At 44.3% G+C, this 21,105-nt stretch overlaps 5 protein-coding genes across 5 annotated transcripts; 1 reads left to right on the top strand and 4 right to left on the bottom strand.

The window, feature by feature from the left end:
• On the bottom strand, positions 1 to 1,812 carry FPSE_10128 (uncharacterized protein; the record flags this gene model as incomplete). Its single annotated transcript, XM_009263245.1, has 1 exon — positions 1 to 1,812. The coding sequence occupies one exon, from the start codon at positions 1,810 to 1,812 to the stop codon at positions 1 to 3; it is 1,812 nt and encodes a 603-aa protein (XP_009261520.1).
• Positions 1,813 to 8,630: 6,818 nt separating this feature from the next.
• Positions 8,631 to 8,829, top strand: FPSE_10127 (uncharacterized protein; the record flags this gene model as incomplete). Its single annotated transcript, XM_009263244.1, has 2 exons — positions 8,631 to 8,641; positions 8,736 to 8,829. 2 exons carry the CDS (start codon positions 8,631 to 8,633, stop codon positions 8,827 to 8,829), a joined length of 105 nt encoding a protein of 34 aa, XP_009261519.1.
• A 989-nt stretch (positions 8,830 to 9,818) lies between these two features.
• Positions 9,819 to 10,406, bottom strand: FPSE_10126 (uncharacterized protein; the record flags this gene model as incomplete). Its single annotated transcript, XM_009263243.1, has 3 exons — positions 9,819 to 9,860; positions 9,940 to 10,067; positions 10,121 to 10,406. The coding sequence occupies 3 exons, from the start codon at positions 10,404 to 10,406 to the stop codon at positions 9,819 to 9,821; spliced, it is 456 nt and encodes a 151-aa protein (XP_009261518.1).
• Positions 10,407 to 11,717: 1,311 nt separating this feature from the next.
• FPSE_10125 (uncharacterized protein) lies at positions 11,718 to 13,280 on the bottom strand (the record flags this gene model as incomplete). The annotated part of the gene is made up of 3 exons (XM_009263242.1): positions 11,718 to 12,899; positions 12,951 to 13,085; positions 13,137 to 13,280. 3 exons carry the CDS (start codon positions 13,278 to 13,280, stop codon positions 11,718 to 11,720), a joined length of 1,461 nt encoding a protein of 486 aa, XP_009261517.1.
• A 947-nt stretch (positions 13,281 to 14,227) lies between these two features.
• On the bottom strand, positions 14,228 to 15,897 carry FPSE_10124 (uncharacterized protein; the record flags this gene model as incomplete). Its single annotated transcript, XM_009263241.1, has 4 exons — positions 14,228 to 14,574; positions 14,628 to 14,811; positions 14,865 to 15,188; positions 15,244 to 15,897. The coding sequence occupies 4 exons, from the start codon at positions 15,895 to 15,897 to the stop codon at positions 14,228 to 14,230; spliced, it is 1,509 nt and encodes a 502-aa protein (XP_009261516.1).
• Positions 15,898 to 21,105: the final 5,208 nt, after the last annotated feature.

Below are 21,105 nucleotides of genomic sequence, written 5' to 3'. Positions count from 1 at the left end.
CTACCGATCGTCTTGGGTTTCCCATAGAGCCCCGATAGATACCCATGACAGGATGCATTCTTGGCTTGTCTGAATATCATACTGTCGAAGTGTCGCGTCCTTATCCTCCTCTGTTCTAGCTAAATTGATATAGTTGTTAAGCCACTCCGTTGAGCTCCAATACTCCCAAATATCACCCGGAATGATGGCCTTGGCGGCATTCACGAAAGCCTCGCAACCCTGAGGTACCCCCGGGTCGAAGTCACATCGGAAGACGGTTGATGATTGGTTCACTAACTGCACAATGGCATTCTTGAAATCATCATCCAAAGTGAACCTGCCCCGCAATACTTCCACCTGGCTACCTGTAAGAGGTTGCAATAGGCCCTCTTCCAAACACTTGGGCCAGGCCTGATCCCTCGCAATGCAATAGTGGACTCTTTGCTGAAAGATGTCTGTGCCAACTTTGGGGTTGTCATCCGTTTCGAGTAGCAAAGTCAACGACCCAACAGGAATACCTTCATTAGACGCACCGGCAGCGTTTAAAAGCCAGCGGGATAAATTGGGTATGAGGGTTTCGTCATGGAGACTCCAATTCATAGTGTCGTACAATACCTCCCATACGGCGGTAGCAACGTGACAAACAGCGTGGAGGGTATTGATGATATTGATACGGCGTTGTATCTGAAGCGCAGGGTTTTCTTTCAAAAATGGCACCAACCCGTAACCGTGGAGTGACATATCGTTCACAGACGCAGAGTCCTCAAGGAGAACTATTGTGCGGATTGACGTCCTTTGAGTGGTTGAAAGCAGACCAATGAATCGAATGGCAGATGAAGCGGCAGAGAATCTGATCTTCTCGCGTGTACGAAACTCGAAATCGAATGGAGGATCTTCGTCATCGAATTCTGGTGGGCCAAGGCTGAGGGGATTCTCTTCGTAAATCCAAGTCTCAGAAAGCTTCCATGCAAAATCAGGGATTCCAAGACGATCCATAGCGCTTGCAACCTGAGACCGTGAAGGGATAGCCCAGGTTTCGAATCGGAGACCCAAAAAGTCATGTGCAGGGTATTTGCCTCTCCAATGTGGTAAGCACGTGAAAACGTGATCGCCAAATTCTTCTGGGTACTCCTCTGCGATGAGTTGTAGGCAATGAGTCAAACACTGGCGAATTTCCCCAGAGTACTTGTCCCATCGCCGGAAGTCACGGTCCACCAGGCCCGGGACCCTGCGGTAGTTGTCCCTGGTCGAGGTTGCGCTGTGCCTAACACGATTATGTACAAGACCATAGCCATCGTACTCATATCGTTGGTTTGGTAGAATGCAGTCAATATTCCACTCGAAGAATTCATCGACAAACTGGCATGCAGCAGGTCGGAAACGGACTTGGGATGTGTTATCATCGCCAGTGTCCCAGACGCGAAAGTGAAAGGCTCGTTCAATTTCAAGCTTGGAACGGAAGTTGGGAAACTTCTTCTCCAATTGCATGTGCATCTCTGGGGTGATGAGATGAGCAAGATGTAGCACGATGTCTTGCTGCAGAACATAATAATATGTAGCTACAAGATTGAAGCATCCAGCTAAACTGCGCCAGTCCTCACGATAGAGAGTTGAGAATTGAATCGTATTGACAGCAAGAGGGAGGTGCTTGCAGTCATTGGCAATCGAGCGGCATGTGTAGATGAGAGAGAGGTCGATCGGGGTGTTTTCAATCGTTCTGAGCTTATCTGACTGGCCATTGTAGACGTAACCGCCTGTGATTGCGAAGTATTCGCAAAAGATTTGTTGTCGTATCTCTGCAGGGAGATCCGTGATCCGTAGTCCAGTAGACATGGAGGGCGAACGCTGAGAGAGAGACTGTGCGTTGATGAACGAAGGATGGAGAAAAGTCGAAGTTTGGTGTGGGCAGTGGAATGTGGCTTTATGTTTGCAGAATATGAGTCATCATTCACCAGTCAGCCAATAGAACCAAGACAAATGCAGCACAAAAAGCTCAAAATCAACACCGTACCACATGCATGCGCAGCAACAGGAGGGTTTTGTAACCAAAACATTCTGTTTTATTTTATATATCTCTAAATTGAATTCCGACCCTTCTCAATTCACTTCAAATGTCTCAGCAATGAAAATCCATATGAATCAAATACCCAAATGTATCATACCAAGGGTCCCCATTCCAGATGATGGTAGCAAGTCCATGCTATGCCTAAGGATGTCAAGTTACTTACGACTAGTACCCTTCAGCTAGAGGATCTGACTTCTGCTTCTGTGTGAGGAGGCTGCAAATGGAGAGCTGGGTGAAGAGATGAATGACAAGTATGATCAGGAAGACGAGGTGGAGAGAAATCGTCTCTTTGAAGAGCTGACACTGTGGATGGAGGAGCAAGAAATACTTTTTTCGGGCATGCTATACACCCTTGCTCAGACAAAGTTCCTCTCGGCTGTAGACGGCCTGCATAGGAAGGTTAGACCTAACTATAGTGTCTGGAAGAAGCTAACCTCCCATTGTTGTATTATCGGTGACAAGATACTTATTTGATCGCCAGAGCCCTAAAAATTGACTTGTTTGATGTTCAGTATTTTTCTCTTTTCGTGATGAATGGTCTTTGCCTTCTGTTACTGTTTGTGGTGCGCTTTGGAAGTCAGATATGGTTATTAGCTGTGCCTTATTGCTAGAGGACGGAATAGGTGTAGAACGGATTGGTAATCAGGAATGAAAGGCATGTTGAAGTGAATAATGCACTAGAGTGACAAGAGAACGCAGGAAAGCGTGGCTGGTATAGACGTTGGCGTACCGGTTGATGAGAAGGAACAAGAAGTACATGCAGGAAACGAGTTGATAATCGAGTTTGACTTTAGAGTTCGGAGTCAATACACGTTTGGAATATTATTGTGATTTGATGGTTGAGTTGTTACTGTTGGTATATTGATGGTCATGTCAAAGAAAGGAAGGGTTCATACCATGGGAGAGGAGGAAGGGAGAAATGAGGCTGATATATAAGAAGACAAGTAGTTCATATGCTGTGATATGTTGTAGTCTTAATGGAAGCTGATTTCTCCTCAAGAAGGAAAATAAATAGGAATAATATCTCTTCCCTTTATCATCAAGACCAGATACTGATACAGGAGAGACCATATTGACGAAGTCAGCTGCCATGCATTAGATGTACATTAGCTGCCAGCTAACTGCAATCAATTTCGTGGATATATACGGTAAACGGGTAACGTGTCGGTAATTAATCTGAGTGGGTGCTATGGGTCGCAGTATCCGGACTCCGATGCTGGTATGGGTCATGCTAGGGTTCCCCACAATCTTGTCGTTACATCCATCGGTTACCGGGCGCGGTACCCCGCCAATCTGCCGATCAACACTGATGTCATCCATGTGAGATATTGCCGCTTTGTCAACAGACATTTTATTCGTAGATTGGTCTGGCAACCAATCGCGCCACGCCTACCAGTGGAACATTTGTTAAACGACAAAAGCGCAACAACTAGATGAATTTTGCAGAGAAGCGGAAGAGGAATGCCTTCAACGTGATTTGGTTTGTCAGATGCGAATGCTGCATTGGTAGTGACTGCAACTGTTGGTCATTCCTTTTGAAATACAATGATGGCCTCTTAAGGGTAAATAGATTTGAAAAGGTGTTGCGATTTACTCGTAGTCCATCCATGCAAAACGTTTGATTCAACTGTCTTTGCATAATCGAAATTGATAACACTGACTGGGAGTCCCATTCTTTAACAAAGGAATTCATTTACAACACTGGATCTTGTGTCCTAGCGGTGTCGCAAGTCGGTCAATCATCAGATAAGTTTCTTGACATGACATATCTGAATTCAAAAGAATGCTGCTTAGCTCCACAACGATGGGAAAAACCTCGTCAGTTTTGAATCAGAGAGGGTCAGTGCTTTAAGAGAACGTACTATAGCGGATATTATACATTTTGATAAAGGCGAGGTCACAGAAGAGTGTGTCCAATACATCCAAATGGAACATATGGTGATTGAGGCAGGTGAATCAGAGGTAATCCACAGGTCAGAGTTCAACATCGTGGCTAAAGCGAATGCTGCAACTGTGGAAGTGGACGACTCTGTGGAAGTTCAAAACACGACTGGTCCATTCATCAAATGTCGCAGAATAATTGACCTGCATAGAAAATCGACCCTCTCCAAGGACATCGATAGATAACCTGCGCTCGCCGATCCTGCGAAACTATGTCAATTAGCAGGGACCGGAAAATATCTTCCAACTCTATGTGAAGACCGCTCATTAATGTCTCTCGAGTTTCGCATATTCCGATAGACAAGCTAGTACAGAAATGGTATAAGTACATGCTGTCATCTTGGTCCACCGTTTCCATGGGGATTACCACTACATATGATAGGGGCTAGTAGAGGTTGATCACTGGTATGGCTAAGATAAGACATTGCATCACAGGTATGCCGAATTAAAACCCAGACCTTGTAGGCGCAGTGTATCCAAGCCGGAAGTGAGTTAACCGGAACTATCAAATATGGATTTCTAATTCTCTGGGGCCCACGAGGAAAGATGATCCTGCCAAATTGAATTATCCGTAGTCGGTTCAAGACTGCAAGTGTCCGCTCCGTCTATGGACTTGTTCACTTTGGGATTGTATGTCATGTGACAGTCTATTAAACGAGGTTGATTGATCATGAATACTTCTTTCTACTGTGCGCAGACTTTGAAAAGTCTTATATATAAGCCATTGGTTCTGTTACCTTCGGGAATAGCAATTTGAACTTATGGTAGAGTTGGAATAGTTGATTTTCACTTCCAAGGATTCAGGGTTGGGGCGCTTTCTTCAGAACAAGAGAGATCGTGTTTTCGAGATTATTTGGAAGCTCCATAGAATTGAATCATCAAAATGAAACCAGCCTCGATTACATGCCGGACTTAGACACTGATGCGGTCAGGGATCAATGCGATCGTTTCTATGTCTCATACAACTTGGTTGAATTGTTGTGTCAAACCAATACTTACTTTCATGACCAAGGTACATGAACATTAGATGGAAGTGCACCGACCATACCAGATTTGGCATCGAGTTAATCCAGCGTCTAGTCGACATTCCCCAACACTTCCACAGTTATACCCCGTCGAGCTATTCCATCACTGTACACAGCAACGCCAGTGCAACATTAGATGACTGCGTTGGAACTCACCTCTCCCGGGATCAAGGGGGTCCAAAAGGATTAACTCTATGCAGACCTCAGAGAAACATTCGGGTACTTTGTTTAAAGAGACACTTGGTCAATTGACGGATGGGCTTTGTTATCTATTTGAGAGCACGTCGTGTACAATCTGTGCGAATGGATCACAGCGCGGCAGCAGTCAGGCCAGTTATGTTCCGAGTTAGTACCCATTGCGTATTTGAGATTTCAACATCGCTTTAAATCGAGGTATTATTCCGTTCGCCCCACTGCACAGCTGTAACAGAGTCCATTCAGCCTGGATATTAGTTGTTGGAGTCTGTTACAATAACATGGCTTGGATTATTTCCAGGATGACTCGCTTATCATATTCCCTCTGAAGGATATTTTTAAAATATTCAAGTTTGTAGAGTCCACATTGGTTCTTTCTTCCATACTTACTTAGGGCCATGTTGAGATACTTACATCCGTCATTTATGTACACATACTACTCACTCGAGCTATACTCAATCGCAATGGTAAAATAATAAATAGTCGGTCTTAAATTTTAGTAGGCTTTGTTTATCTCATGGTGGCGCATCCATCGACAAGCAGTGGTGTTGGGCATGTAAGTCTGAACGGTCTTTTTCAGAGTCCAATTATGTCTCAATGCCTTGGAGGTTAGGTCAATTACTGTAAGTGATTCCCAATGCGGGAACACATTCATTTTACAGAACTTGATTGTTTTGCAGTCAGTCTACGGGTCCGAACACCATTGAACCCAACATGCTTACTGTAAGACTTTATTACCTGTTAGAATGGCCAAGCGTACCATATTGGATAGAGCGCAATCATGAGTGAGATGCAAGTAGACATGACATAGGAGCAACGATATGCGTCGCATCTTGCAGAGGCTGATGTTATGTAATTCCAGGTATAATGAGATCCAGCTTCGTAATTTCTCCGCTAGGGTTGCTTAGGAAGGGCTATTGTCTCAGACCTTTTTGATGAACTAAATCAGTCTCGTCGAATTTGATGCAAAGTGATCGAAATCTGCTTCGACTTTCATCTAGTCACTTCTGCTAGGAACATCCAATGTCAATTTTTGTGCACTATTAATGCTGTACAAATGAGCTGAAGCTATCGTAACGGCTTGTGTATTTATCTACTTTACTATTGCCATATAGTGGCAAAGACCAGATTCATACACTAAGTTAATAACATCATAATAACGTTACAGTAACTCGCAAGTTGACGAAACGTTGCGTCCTGGTTGTCGGTTAACTCAAAGGACATAGCAAATTGCGTCAATGTATTACTTTTGTGATAGCCACTGCATGAGCGTCTCGTGCTTCATCATTAATGTCTGCCATAGCCTCGAAAAGAACCAAGGCGTGAGACAGGAGTGACTGGTCAATAATGTTGGGGGCAGATACCATACCCCCGTTGGAAGTCTGCTTAATATACGTCAACTCAGAAATCTCTTCAGCAATTTAAATCAAGCTGCTTAGAGTAAATATTGGGAAGCTCATTTTTGAGGTTCCGCAGCACAAATACGACAATATTGGAGGACGTTTATAGGATGCAGGTATATGCCATACAATTCCACGATATTGAAAGACAGTGGCACGTTGGTAAAGAGAGGTAGAGGCAAGGTAACGTCAAGCATACTTGAATCGGGACAGACCATTTCTCTGCCAGGTACCTAACTTGGATAACACAGAGGAGTGATCAATAAGGTAAGATCTAATAAATTACCATAGTGTGAAACTACTGTCGTTCAATTACCTACAAATTTACGAGGTTTGTAAAAGAAACCTTTAACTTCTTTATCGCTAAAGTGGATATCCGATACATGCCATGTTGAGGGTCATGCCGAGACGACCTCAGTCAGGTTCAGACTCAACGTGTACTTGAGAGCTTGAAGTAGGTTCCCGTGTCAAACCTTGTCTCTTTTCGATGTGCGACACTACACTCCTCTTGAGATGATTTTGCTGTTATTGAGGCCCTAATAGTTAGAGAACAGTATGGCAAGCAGTTCATGGATTGACGAACGCTCTCTTCAGAGATGAAAACCGCATCTGTTAACAAACAGGTGAACAGATGAAGGACTGATGTGATAGGCCTGCTTTGATTGAGCTTTGCGCTTGGGTGGCATGAATCAATATGTTGGCGAAAGTGCCCTTCAAGGCACCTAGTGGATAAGAGTCCCATCCAACTCGTTGTTCTAATGCAGTCAGGCCTAACACTTGATTGTTCCATGAATTGTCGAGACCAATCGCAGGGTCAATGGAAGATCAGCCTCATTGCGCCAGCTCTGGCAATGACTTACTTGACTGACGATTCCCTTTGAGTCTTGGAGGAAGTTTGATTGCCGTAACAGGCTGCAAACAGCGAAGTTCGTTACCCATATATGTCCTAATGCATGATGGAGATGTCATTCAATAAACAGATCTAATTTGAGACTGCAGGTCCGATTTCATCTCAATACCATTGTTCCATCCCCAAAGCGTTTATCGCTTGTGAGCTCTTGTGCTATAGTGAAACTTAAGGCAAGTACAAGTTGACTGGCAGAGAGGCTTAATATTAATAGCAATCTGTTGAATTGAGTTGAAGAAAGAAAGAAGAAGTGTACTGCGGAATATGTGTGTCTCATAGGAATTTAGTATTGCATCAGAGTCGAGTAGTTCTTTGAGATCCAATTTCTGTGAATTGAAGCTATAAAACGAAGTGGAAAGGTCGATATCATAGTTCAGAATTTGTGAGTCATCACCAAATAGTACAAGCCGTAATGTATTTGTTTCATCTTGTCGAACATGACAAGCGCTACCGTCGCGTCAACCCGACGAGGTACTTTAGTGACATGGATTCGAAGGGTACTCTACAGCTACATAATGACTGGGGACCATCGTTCGTCGCGTAGTCTAACTCTCCGTGATGTACATCATCAACTTGTAACGCCACAATTGACTGGTAAGTAGTATATAATGTGATATTATGCCTTTCTATATTGATAAGGGTTATATTGGTGGTGTAGTTTATATAAAGGATGGGTCATGAGAGACGTATTGAGGCAGTACTGACGAGCAGTTTATCGATTTTACTAACATGAAGTGATAGCGCAAATTCCATTATGAACTGATTCCGAAGAAATATATAGGGTTAATATCCTCTGAAATGGAGAGAGTACTGGTTTCTCTGTTTAAGCACAGGTGCATAACTCATACTTCTTTTAAATGTATCTTAACCTACCCGCATGATAACGATGCAGGCGTCCTAAGAAAAACGGGATAGATATCATGATTGGCTTCTTTATATCTGAGTGTTCATTCTATGCGTCCCGGGGAAGACATACAACAACGCTATTGTAAGCAAGGTGAATCCTAGATCTCAATCTACTTTAAGACAACATTTATCTGCTGTGTTCTATCCAAGCCGCTAAAACAATCAATAGAAAATGTAATAAACTTCAGAGGAAACCCATATGTGGTGACATCATGCCTTTGTGGTATTAAATTCGTATTTATTTCGTGAACATTTCATTCAATTCTTCTCTTTCGATAACTCCAATCAGAATATAGAATAGTCAATATGTAAAATAGGACGCAATTGGCAAAACGCCAGGCCCTACTTTTGTCGGTCTCTGCGTTTAGGCATGGTGTCAGCGACAGGGATAGGTGCATGCAGGAGAAGTAGATTGCCGAATAGAATGCTACTATTGTAAGAATAAAATACTCTTTGAGTCCTAGCCTGTATAACTAACAACTGCCACATGAGAGATCTATATTGATTTTAGACCTTGGAAATCACAAGACACTGTGAAATTGGCCAGTATGCATCACGAAAGCCTCAAGACTACCAGGGACTGGTAACACACGCTGGACGTATTGAAGGCCATGAGCCATTGTCAAGTACTGACTGTTAGGGCGATAAAAGGTTAGATTGATTTCATAATCATCTTACTCAAGGTTAAATAAACCTTAGCGCAGTTATCTGTCTTAGGTAAATAGAACGCAATTAGTGAAAGAAATACCTATGTTACAGTAGGAAACAGCCCGTTAACAGAGGTGTAGTTACTAGAAATATTAAATAGTAGCTAAAGATCAGTGAGACAAATCAAGCCATATGAGATAGCTTAGGAATATCCCTGGCAGTAATCCTTAACCTAGCATTTAAAGCTAATTTTGCCAGTGTATAACTATACCCTAAGAAAATACAAATTGTCTTATTGTTAATAAAGACGTAAATGATATATTAAACTCCATCCACAAATAGAACGCATTGGATTCAGTGGAAACAATTCAATCAGTATCTAAAGCTACATTCTGACTCGCGAGAAAGGACAAATATAGATAAAAATATTCCGACAATAACTTAGAACTCGTGGCTGTAATTTTGTACCACCTTGCCCGTAGGCACCTAACTCCACGATCGCTCTACTCTACACATAAAAGAGAGTAGCCTTGAAACTAGGGGTATCCATATTCTCATATCTATAGTAGGACAAGGCGACAGTAAGATCTATGCCGGTAGCTCATGAACTGTCTTTCGCTGAATGACCCTCGCATTTGACTCCACAAGCACACTTCCAGGACCGGCGTCGACTTCTGCGAGTGCAGGGTTGAACGTTGTAGTACTTTTATCCCTCTTCTCGCATTCATTGTTATTAATGTTGGCCTTCCCGTTCACCGGTGCTCTCCTGCGACGAAACCGCCACCAACAGAGACCTAGTAGACCAATAATAACAACTACTCCTGCAACAACACCGCCAGCTATCGCTGCAACAGGGGTCTTGCGACGGCTTACATGCGGACCGTCTGTGACTGAGAATTGTCGCCCTTCGAGGTTACAACAGTTTGATCCTCTTGAGTCACTCCAACAACAATAGTCCTTGGACGAGCACTGTCTGAGTGGCTCTGCACCCCCTGTATTAACTGCCGACGGTCAGCGGAATGTCATGTAACATTCTTTGCGAAAGCTTACCTACCTCTCAGACAAATGTCAGGGCAATTGTTCCAATTCTTATTGGTGCAGCCACCGCGGTACATAACTCCAGTCTCGTTAGTATCGGACTGTAAACACAAGCCATTTTCCAGACATTTGTCGCCATTCCCGAAATCGCAGCAGGTCGAGTAAGTCGTGATCTTGGAGCTACATGGCTTGTAACCAGGACTCGTCTGGAAGGTCTTTGTTTTATCGCCGAAGAAGTAGCAAACTTGAGCAAGAGCGTGTTGGGAAAATAAAATTAAGAGGTAGCGCTCATTCATCTTCATTGTTAGAATGATCCTGAAGTAGGACAGACCTGAAATGCCAAACGATGCAAGTAAGACATCGAGTTACTGGTACAATTCTGATCGAAAGCCTGCGCAGAGAGGTGAAGAAGAGAACATGGTGATTAAAAGATCAAGTGGCTATACGAGGGGTACGAATGATTTAAATTATTATGCCACATCACTGGTGGCTGCAATGACGTCAAAATAGAAGAAAATCAAGATACAGTCTAAGGTGGGAACATGAATATTTTATCCATGTTATGGATGGCAGTTCAATTGGACTGGTCCCTGACTTTGGGCTTGGTGTCAGCGAATTAAATATCACCTTATAGATGAGTGTTTGCTTGAGAGTCGCCTTGTTCCGTCCCAGCGGCCTGTAATACCATAATAGGAAGCTTTTGGCCCCCACGTCCCTATGTGCCAAGAGAAACAAATACGAAATGGATAGCGGAGGTTGGGACGTACGTATTGTATTAATCTTCCTGATTGGCGGTGCAGATAGCTTCTTGCAGGTAACCAACTGACAGTACATCAATTATATTCTCTTACTTATTACCTTGAAATTCCCGTTGGATTTCATCAATCGCAGTGGTAAGTCACCATAAGCCCCATGATTAGTCACTCTGCTATGTCAAATTCGGGTTACTTTATTGCGGCTGCTTTGCACACTTCTTGTGAGACTATGAATATTGGAACATGGCGAACCATCCATGACTACACTCGCACTTCTTCTACCTAATTGTTTCCAGATGTAACACAGTTCATAGACAGAACCAAATCCTCTCAACTTGTCCTGGCTTTTACAGTTTTCACAGTAACTTCTAGGCACTAATTGACTTACAGTTTATAGATCACCAAGAAAAACGTCTCCAGTCAGCGAATAGTTGAATCCTATTGAGATGTATATTGATATTAGCCACCGTTGTTAATTGTCTTTAGTAAAGGTCAGCAATGAGAATATTTATTAGTAGAAACCGAGATATCAGCCTTAATGGAGGCTGTCTTGTTTGTCATTTCTCTACATCATTTCGACTTGCTGACTGACTTGAACATTACCGATACTAATTTATTTAAGCTATAACTAATCTTGCCATGCGCCTCTTGACAGAAAGCTAGACTCATTCAATTGCGTGGAAATGCGTGGTATTAGTCTCCAGAACCGTTTGGGACATACCAATCTGAGCTGGGCCAACTAAGGTCAACGTTGAAAGCACAACACTGAGAGCCTGGAAAGGTAACATTGTAGTGAAAACTTGTTGTTCAATTGAAGAAAGTCTGGCTGCCATGAAGATTACATACTAGCTATCCTCTTTACCACTTGGGCTTCTGGAAAGCCTTCTCAGTCAACTTGACAACAAACGCACCACGCTCAATGGTGTTGATGAAGATGTATCCCGACTTGAAGAAAGCATACGAAGACCAAGTTCCAACAAACGCAACACTGCCACCACCGGAAAGGTTGTCATCCTCAGGGTAGATGTCGAACCAAGCAGCCTCGTAGACTCCAGCTCCAGTGGGGTCGGAGGGAATGGATCGACCGTCGAGAACACGAAGACCGGCGCCGTAGTGAGACTGGTAGATGTAACTGTCCTTGACATACTGGTTGTGGTCGATGGACTTGGTGGGATGTTTGAAGAGACCGGTCTGTTTGGGGTTCTCGAGGTCGCGGATGTCCCAGATGAAGGTAACGGGGAAGCCGTCAGATCCTGGGCCGGCACCGTTTTGCTCGTCAAGCTCGTCATCCAAGACAAGAAATTCTTGGTTCTGTGTGTCGAGAACCCAACCCTGATGGGTATAAGAAGCACCCTCGTAGGAGATACGAGAGATGATGTTGGTGACGTTGGCCTTGTCAGTGACATCGTAAATGGTGAGAGTGTCTTCATTGTAGCCATAGCAGATGTCACGGCCCTGGTATCGCTTGTCAGGTCCACGGTAGACAATGCACTGCGCATCATGTACATATCCATCACCCTTGGCGCATCCAAGAGACTTGGGGTTGGAAGGATCAGTCAGATCAAAGAAGTTCAGACCAGAAGCACAGTTCTTGTCGTTTCGGGGCATCGCGCCAACAGCGACGGCGTACTTGAGCTCCTCGTTGACGACAACGTTGTGAGCGCGACCAACAGGAAGAAGGGCGCTGAAGTGGCTGGTCAGGTCCTTCTTGGCGTCAAAGGTGACAGGCTTCTTAGGATCGATCTTCAACAGCTTGGTAAAGTCGAAGATCTGGATACCATGACCGACGGCCTCAGAGCCAATGATGACGTAGTTCTTGTAGGCACGAATCTCGCGCCATTGGGAGGGCACGGAGTACTGAGGGAGACGACCGAGGTAGACTAGCTGACCCTTCTTGGTGATCTCGGCGAAAGCAGTGCCATCGTATTGACCGATGGCGACAAACTCACGACCGTCATCGGAAGTCCATCCCCAAGAAGAGGAGCCTCGACCTCCAGTGCTGCCGAGGTCAGCGTGGCTCAGGAAGGAGTACAGGTCAGCCTAGATGCGTGTCAGCAAGTGCAAGTAAGTGGGAGATTGGAGGTAACTGACGTTGTGGCAGGCAAAAGTGTTCTTGGCATCGCCCTTGATGGCTTCGGCAAAACCTCGGACACACTTGGTATAACCAAGCTTGGGGTACTGCTCGCTGGCGAAGGCACCAGCGGCCTCTTGCTTCTCCCACACGGCCTAGAGAATGTCAGTCGACAAATTGCAAATTCTTTTGGTCAAAAAGCATACCTGCTTGCTGGCCATGAGCTTGTTGTGAATCACTCCAGTATCATAGAGTCTGTGAGCCTTGTCCTCATTAACCTTCATCTCCTTAGCTTGAGCATAGGAACTGAAAGCGGCAAGAGCGCCGAGAAGAAGAGTCGACTTGACCATCGTGGAGGGACACTAGGGATGTGTGATTGAGAGAGATGGAATGGATGAAGTCAAGTATTACGGTTCGAGGGAGAGTTCTCCGTTTTATCCTCGGCGGACAATACATCTGGTTGAGATAATTTTGGTACCTTGATAGATCTCCATCGCTTCCGTCTCGTATATTGTCCGTAGCCACCTTACTGTTTAGTCCCCTAGCCGAGGAACCATATTCGCGCTTGGAGGTCTACCCGCAAAGCCAATTAGATGTTATGTAGGGTTACAATCCGTTCATTGCCTATTCTTGGCGACGGTGACGGCATTTTCATGTCTGCCGGATGGATCCCAGATCTGGAAGGTGAAGAGACAGGGGTACCTTGTTATCAGAGCCTCTTTGCGGCTGATAAGCTCAGATAAGGAAGAGACACAAACAAGGCAGCTCAAGACTAACAGTGATAGCCCAAATAAGGATGCTGGTTCTTTGCTTGTTGAGTCTAGGAACTATGTGCGAGAAAAAAGTCCCAGCCATTGCAACCCAAGAGAACAATGTCTCACAAAAGTCCTTGAAGAAAAGCAACTCGATAACGTTCAACTGAACGAAACGGTATGTTCGGTGTTGTAGAGTCACAATCAAGATGGAAGGTCTGGACAGGTGGACCTGCAGATTGATACCAGGACTGATTAGGTAGGTCAATCCAGTTAAGCTTATTGGCTGTAGACGCTTTTAGTCCGTGTTCGGACATTTCGCCGATAATCTTGATAATCTTATCGGGAAGCTTAAAGACGCAATGCGACCCTGGGAGACTTGGCATTGCAAAAGGTCTTGGGTTGATTGGATGGAGAATAAATTTGCAGTACCGATTGGCGACAGTTCTACCGCTTTTGATATTGTTCTAAGGAACCAATGTTCACATATACATCATTTGACCATTGTGCGTGCGCCCATATCAAAAGCACGCGACTAATATCCTCTAGTAAATGTACCTGAATCCTGGTTCTCTCAACTCTGAAGTTGCAGCCAAGTCGCCCTTGCCGTTCTCTTCCGCGGCTGCATTCGTTTCGTTCTCGGCTCTGTCCAGCTTCTTGTTCTCCCACTTGTGGACATAGCGCAACATAAGAGCAATCAGCGCGACAAGAACACAGATGGCTGTGTTGGCGCTACCACCTGGAATGTACTGTGGACCATCGCTGCTGGGGTACATGTATGACCCATATATACTTGCTGTGTTACCAATCATGTTGCAGATGGCGATGGTCGCAGAGCGTTTAACCAGAGGGCGGGGAAAAGAATTGGCCACCCATGAGACAATGATTTGATCTGTAAAGACAAAGTCAGAAACGACACAATTAAATGCAGTGAACAAAACTCACAAGATGATACCGCACCCATTGGCATGAGAAACATGGCAAAGAATCGTGCTCCAACTACCGTGGTGGCTGTTGCGATTGCATTGCCAATTGCTGCGACAAGCATGAGACAAATAATATGCAGCGATCTGTCATTTGTCTTGGCCGAGCTCAACGTGACACAAACCGACAAAAGGAATGTCGCAAACTATTCGCATCAATTAGCGGTGACTTGCACAGAAATTGGGGTTGGTAACTCACCCATGCTGGAGCTGTAAGCCACAACGTAACAATTTTACCATAGCCAAGCGTCCCCACAATGGTGGGGAAGAAATACTGGAATGTCTGAGAAATGAGACTGACGTGTTGGAGAAGCACAAAAAGGTACAGACGATAATCTCGCACTGCCATCTTGACACCATCCCAGACTGTGCTTTCGCCGTAAGCATCGACTTCGTTAATGTCTTGAGCCAGTCTCCATGCTGCGAATGCGCGTTCCTCCTCGGTCAACCATTTTGTGGTGTGAGGGTAGTTGGGAAGGATAAACATGGCGATCAGAGAAAAGCCAATAGCTGCTACACCCTCCTACATAGTCATCGTATTAGTAGACATTCGTCTTTTGTAGAGTAACAAGACTTACAATGATGAACAGCCATCTCCAGCCTGCTTTGCCATGCGCGCCATCCATATCACCCAGAATGGCTGCACCGAGAACACCACCAAACATATTCGCAAGCGCATTTCCCGAATACAGCCATGCGATTCGTCGCGTGAGCTCAGCACGGGTATACCAAGAACTCATCAAAAACACCGCACCCGGAAAGAACGGCGCCTCGACAAAACCGAGAAAGAATCGGATGACGATAAGATGTGAAAACTTTTGCGCAGCAGCGTTGCACGTCGACACAACACCCCAAAGACAGCACGAAGCGCTGAGATATAATGACGGTCGCAAACGTGTAAGAATCAGGTTCGACGGTAATTGCATGAGTAGGTATCCGACGAAGAAGATGGATGTGGCGAGGTTGAAGTCTGTGCCTGACATTCCCAAGTCTTGTTCGAGGGAGCCTTGACGGGCTTGGGCGAGGTTGGAGCGATCGAGGAAGTTGAGGAGGTACATTATGACCAGAGTGGGCATTAAACGTGTGTCGACTTTGCGGAGAAGTTTCTTTTCAAAGTCTAGTCGCCATTCTTCGGTCTGGGACGGGAAGTTGAAGTTGTCGAGATTCTGCTCTTGACCAGCCGGTGAGGGGTCGCCTTCGTCCATCTGGACGGATGGTTTCGCGTTGTCCATGTTGGAGTCTGAAATGGACAATTGAGGTGTGTCGTTGGTTGAGCACAACTATCTCAGTTGTTGAAGAATGTGATAAGTGCAGAGATGCCAAGTAGGATAAAACGTCAAGCTTTCAGCTCCAGCGTCATCCCAAGACGTTATTTAAAGAGAAAGTCACTTCTCCTCACGCCATGCAGCATGAAGTCAGAGAACGGCAAAAACGGCAGTAGACTCGGTATTGAGATGCCCCGAGACTCTCGACAACCAGGCCATTCCATTCGTCAATGGCCACGGGATCATCTCAAGATGTAACATGAGGATGTGCTCCAGACCAAAGGCAACCAAGATCATCGAGTTGGTAATGCAGATCTTTCCCCGCAATGGGCATCGCTTACCCCGCGTTGTGCTGGATTCGGTATGGCTCTGGGGTAATTCGACAGGGTCAATGACTCAATAGCGAGAATTGACTTTATCCGCTGCTCAACGAGTGGTCAAGAAAACATGCTTATTATTGCAAAGGTTGGGAAGATGAATGCGACCAAAAACAATTCGTCGTTCAAGGCCGCCATTCATCGCCGTTTGGGTAGCTCTTTGAAGTTCCATTGATGGTTATTTTTGTGATGCTGACAAGACACGACTGGGGAACCCTGACAAGTATTTCCGTAACCAATGTCTGATGTTGTCGCGCAATAAGGCATGTTGTTGTGTTCTCATCGTCCAGTATCCACTAAATTACCTGGATACGGAAAACCTTGTACGCCTGATGAAACATTGCACAGTTCAACGCGACCTAAACAGTACGATGAGCCTCGGGACTTTAAGCAACACAAATAAATACCATCAATTCCCAATCTAAACAGAATAAACTGACTCGGTATTTTTGTGTGTTTTGTCCTTCGTAAGGCCATGTTATCCACGATCGCTAAGCTGACATAACTCAATCCTACTTACTGTTCACAACTCCTACAAGCGAAGCCTGACCATTGCAGCAGATCGTTGAGTCTTACGCCAATTCATCCCCAACGCATTGAAAGGCATTCGGGTGTCTCTTGCATCAACCCCGAATATCTTGCATGAATAGCAACACATATCCTCGGTACATTGTTGAGTGCAATGGTTACACCAGCATCCCAACAGGGTTACTCCGCACCGGACATGCCCCAGCTTGCATGACCGCGGAGACAGAATTGGCTGCCGTGAACATGCCCGCTTTTACTCTGCTGTTTGTCATGAGAAGAGCACGACCCAAAGCTGCAGATGTCAGCATTTTTGACTGCCCATCATCCTGCCGCTTGTGGAAATACGTTGTTCTTCCCATCGAGCTTCTTTGAGATAATTCAGATTACCACCCAAAACCAAGATGAGTATATTACCTAAGAGGTGCCCAGGAGCGTCAAAACGCAATGTGGAGAATCACACGAAAGTCATGGTCGGCCCAAGTAGATAATTCTCAAACTCTTAGCCTGTGACACCAATGAGCGTTGTTGTACCAGCGGGACGGGAACATCGAATTGATTATTCGTATCTATAGATACATGAAGTTTCCGTCTTTTTTTCCCGACGTGTTCCTGCAATTTTTAATTTGGTACATTTGGCGTATGCTCCAGAACGCAGATGGTGTTAAACGTCAAGGATATCACGTGAGAGTATCATGTAATCACATCCAACGTCATCCATCAGTCTGCGGTCCTTCGTCTTCGATCTCTAAGTAACTAATTCATCTTCTCATGACTCTCGCATGCCAATTGATTGTGCTTTTCTCCATCACTAGCCGAGGAAAAAGAGTTAAGGTCCTACAAGCAAAAGAAACCAGACCAAGGCAATTTTATACAGTATCCTGATCACAGCATTATCCTTCCGTCGGCTGACTCATAACCGCAGTTGTGATCCCATACATACATAAAATACTTCCTGGTGCCATTGATTTTCGAGACGTTTGATCTGTAATCACCCTATCAAGGCAATAGAATCTCGCTGAGTCAAACACATACGTCTTCGAGATATACAAGTTACTGGCGCATTCTGGGACGATATGGTGTGAAGAAAAGGTATGAGTGTGTCCGGTGCGTAAGTTCCTGGCGAAACACCAATCACAGGCCGATGTTCAGTTTTATATCAACTCGTTTTCTCCGATATCTACACCATCTCGCAAAATCCGAGTTCTTATCTGATGAGATTAACATGCTCATGTAAAAACAAGGTTGCTTCTTTGAACTTCACCTACCATGGCTCTTGGCTACAGAATGATGGATAAAGTCGGTATTTGACTCTAAATTTCTTCACGGCGCTGTCCCATCTGATGCACGAACGAAACCTCAGCCGAATAACTAACCATACGTTAAACCATACCCAATGATTAAGACATCTCAGGTATATATCATGATGACAGAGACTTGTGGATTTGCGTGTTACAGGATGTCACTTCAGATCTTAGATGAACTGATGTTTTTGTAATTGGTATTGCTTCCTTGTGTCGTCACCGGTCCATGTGTACTAAACATGTCTCTTCACGGGGCATCCAACAATGGATCATGTTCATGATATATACGTATCAGTACCGTTGTTCATCCAAACTTTAACTTAAGCTTGTGTGTCGAAGGACACTACGTGCCATTGTGGTGATTCTGGAGGGCAGGTTTCTCCTATCAGTTATAACGAAGCCTATTGCAAGGTTGTTGACGAGGAGGTTAGCATTGCGTTTCGAATCTTGGGTGGACTTCATTCAAATCAGCGGTCTAATGCTCAATCCTCACATCCGTTTTGGAACATTGACTGAGTCTGACTAGCAATAGCTCAGCTGCATCATCTATATGTTGTGCTGAACACAATGACGACTTACATTATCTCTAGTCTGTTTTACAATTCTAGCTTTCCCGCAGTTTAGCTAGCATACGATATCATCTGGGATTCAAAGCTCTGCAATGTCGGTTCCGCTCGGGGGTAGATGAGTAACGTGTTTACTAGTATTAAACTTGGAAGCCTTTGGCTCTATACCAACTGATCTACCTACGCATTCGAATAGAGACGTGCAGGCAGAAAAAATAACACCAGTAAACATATATTATCTCAGCGATAAGCGACAAGTTTTCTTTATACTAAAAAATAATAATGACAGGTTACTGGTTGCCAGCCAGTTGGTGATGTGTACGTAAAGCATAGTTGAGGCAAGTAAGCTATATATTCTGTGTAGCTTGCAATTAGATGCCATTTTCCTTTGTCCAACTGGTAAACATGGTCTATTTTGTGGCTTTAACATGCAGAAGGCAAGGCATATCTAGGTAACAAGTTATCTAATGCGGCTCCATGGCGTTGAACGTAAAGGACATCACGTGTTTAACAATATGATTACTTAAAACATGACCTCTTTCCTCTGTTCATGGTCCTTCAAGTTGGATCTTAAATCAATTATCCATTCATCACTTTTACAATTCTTCAATGGAGAGAAGACTGAGATTAGGCTTCTTGCCGATATTAACCATTGCTTACCTACTGCTACAAAGGGTTTTACCATCATCTTTAAAGGAACAAACATGCATTTCATAGTTTACTACTTTCTGGAATTCCACTTAAACGCTATGTCAACTTGCTGTTATTTCTTGAGTCTAAATGGAATGCAGTTGTTATTGTCCCTACGGAGCTTTATACACTTGCCAGGGGATAGGGTTTCTATCTTTAATTATACTTTTTTAAGCATCATGACTCTAATGCCTAAAAAACAGTTAGCTGCTCTATCTTATCTATTTGCTATTTTAAATCCCTCTACATTAATATGTTCCTACCTGCTATACGATAGGGGAGAGATCTCTATAGAGTAAAACCTCCCTTAAGGGTTATCTCTAGTGCTTAGGGCTGCAGAAGTTTTAGCATTATAAGTTACCTGCATAAGTAAGCGGCTACTGCAGCATTTAGGCGAGGCGCGGCAGAGGGCTGGAAGTGCAAGATGACTAGAATTGGGATAGACGGTTAAGCAGGTTTGAGCGCCTTCCCTATTAGACTATTACAGTCTTATACACTTGCGTTCCGGACATTCATACCTCAAAGGTAAGTAGAACCGTTAATTATACGGTAACTTAACATAAAGCTCATGATACTATATAGGAAGTTCCTTACACTATATTTTTAAATGCTATTAAGCTGGAAACTATATTAGGTGACTCAAGACGGTCTAGTTATAGGGAGATACAAGAGTGGCTGGGTTGTTGTAGTGGCGGCTGTAGATCTTGTAGTTGTGCTACACTCAGTCTTGAGCTTATCTGTCGATGTCGATGTCTCACCCTTACTGGCAAGGGTTATATGTGTATGTGTAAGAGGGAACTTTACTATATTCTAGTCGAGTGGTAGAGATGGCCTTTTCTATAACCTTTTCTGGATAGCTGATTTATGAATAGACAAGCTACAGTGGGTCCCTTGATTGTGGCGGTATCAGTTTTGATCCAAGCCTTCGTTGTGGAAGTGAAGAAGCATGCTTCATTGCCAGTACCGCGGACTTGGAAACAAATATCAGATGACAGGCTTGCAGCACGAACTCTTGCACCTCCTCGCCAACTACCATCGAGCGGGTCCCCTCGAGCACGACGAGGTTTCCAATTGCCTTGCCTTGTATGGAAAAGTAAAGGTCTGGTCTTTGGCATGTATTACATTACAAATCGCACAATTGACTTCTGTACAGTCGGTCACAGATGCATATGAGACTATCCTGTGCAATATACAGTACTGTCACAGATGAGCCGGGTTGATATTGAATGTCTGGTGAGTGCTGATAGACTATGGAATCGGAAACTATTGTGTTGGTTACAGTCTTTACCTCGGCAATTACATCGCTCAATATCAGTAGTATTATCCATCACAGTAGTGGTGTTGACCTTGGGGGATGTCGTGGTGACAGTAACAGCAAGTGACGTTATTACAGTATCCAACAAGGTGCCACACAGAATGAAATTAGACACGGCTTATCACACTTGGTTGTCTTTTGCATGACTGGACGACGTTGAATGATGTTCGTTTTTTTAGGTGGCCATCTAAATGACATTTGTGCTGGCATACTGTGGTGGTATACGTATTTCTAGGCTACAAAGACTCTCAAAATGGGTTATTATGATTTAATAGCTTATTTCCTATACTGAACCGTCTATCTTTAAAATGGCAATGTTCCATGCCACGTCTTGACTTTATGGCAACTGGTAGTTGCATATTATTGATGGTGAAGTGGCAGGAATGACAGCAGCGAGA

This window comes from Fusarium pseudograminearum, chromosome 4 (genome assembly GCF_000303195.2).
Source record: "Fusarium pseudograminearum CS3096 chromosome 4, whole genome shotgun sequence".
NCBI lineage: Eukaryota > Fungi > Ascomycota > Sordariomycetes > Hypocreales > Nectriaceae > Fusarium > Fusarium pseudograminearum.
The sequence above is the reverse complement of the archived record's forward strand: the minus strand, read 5'-3'. Positions and strand labels throughout refer to the sequence as shown.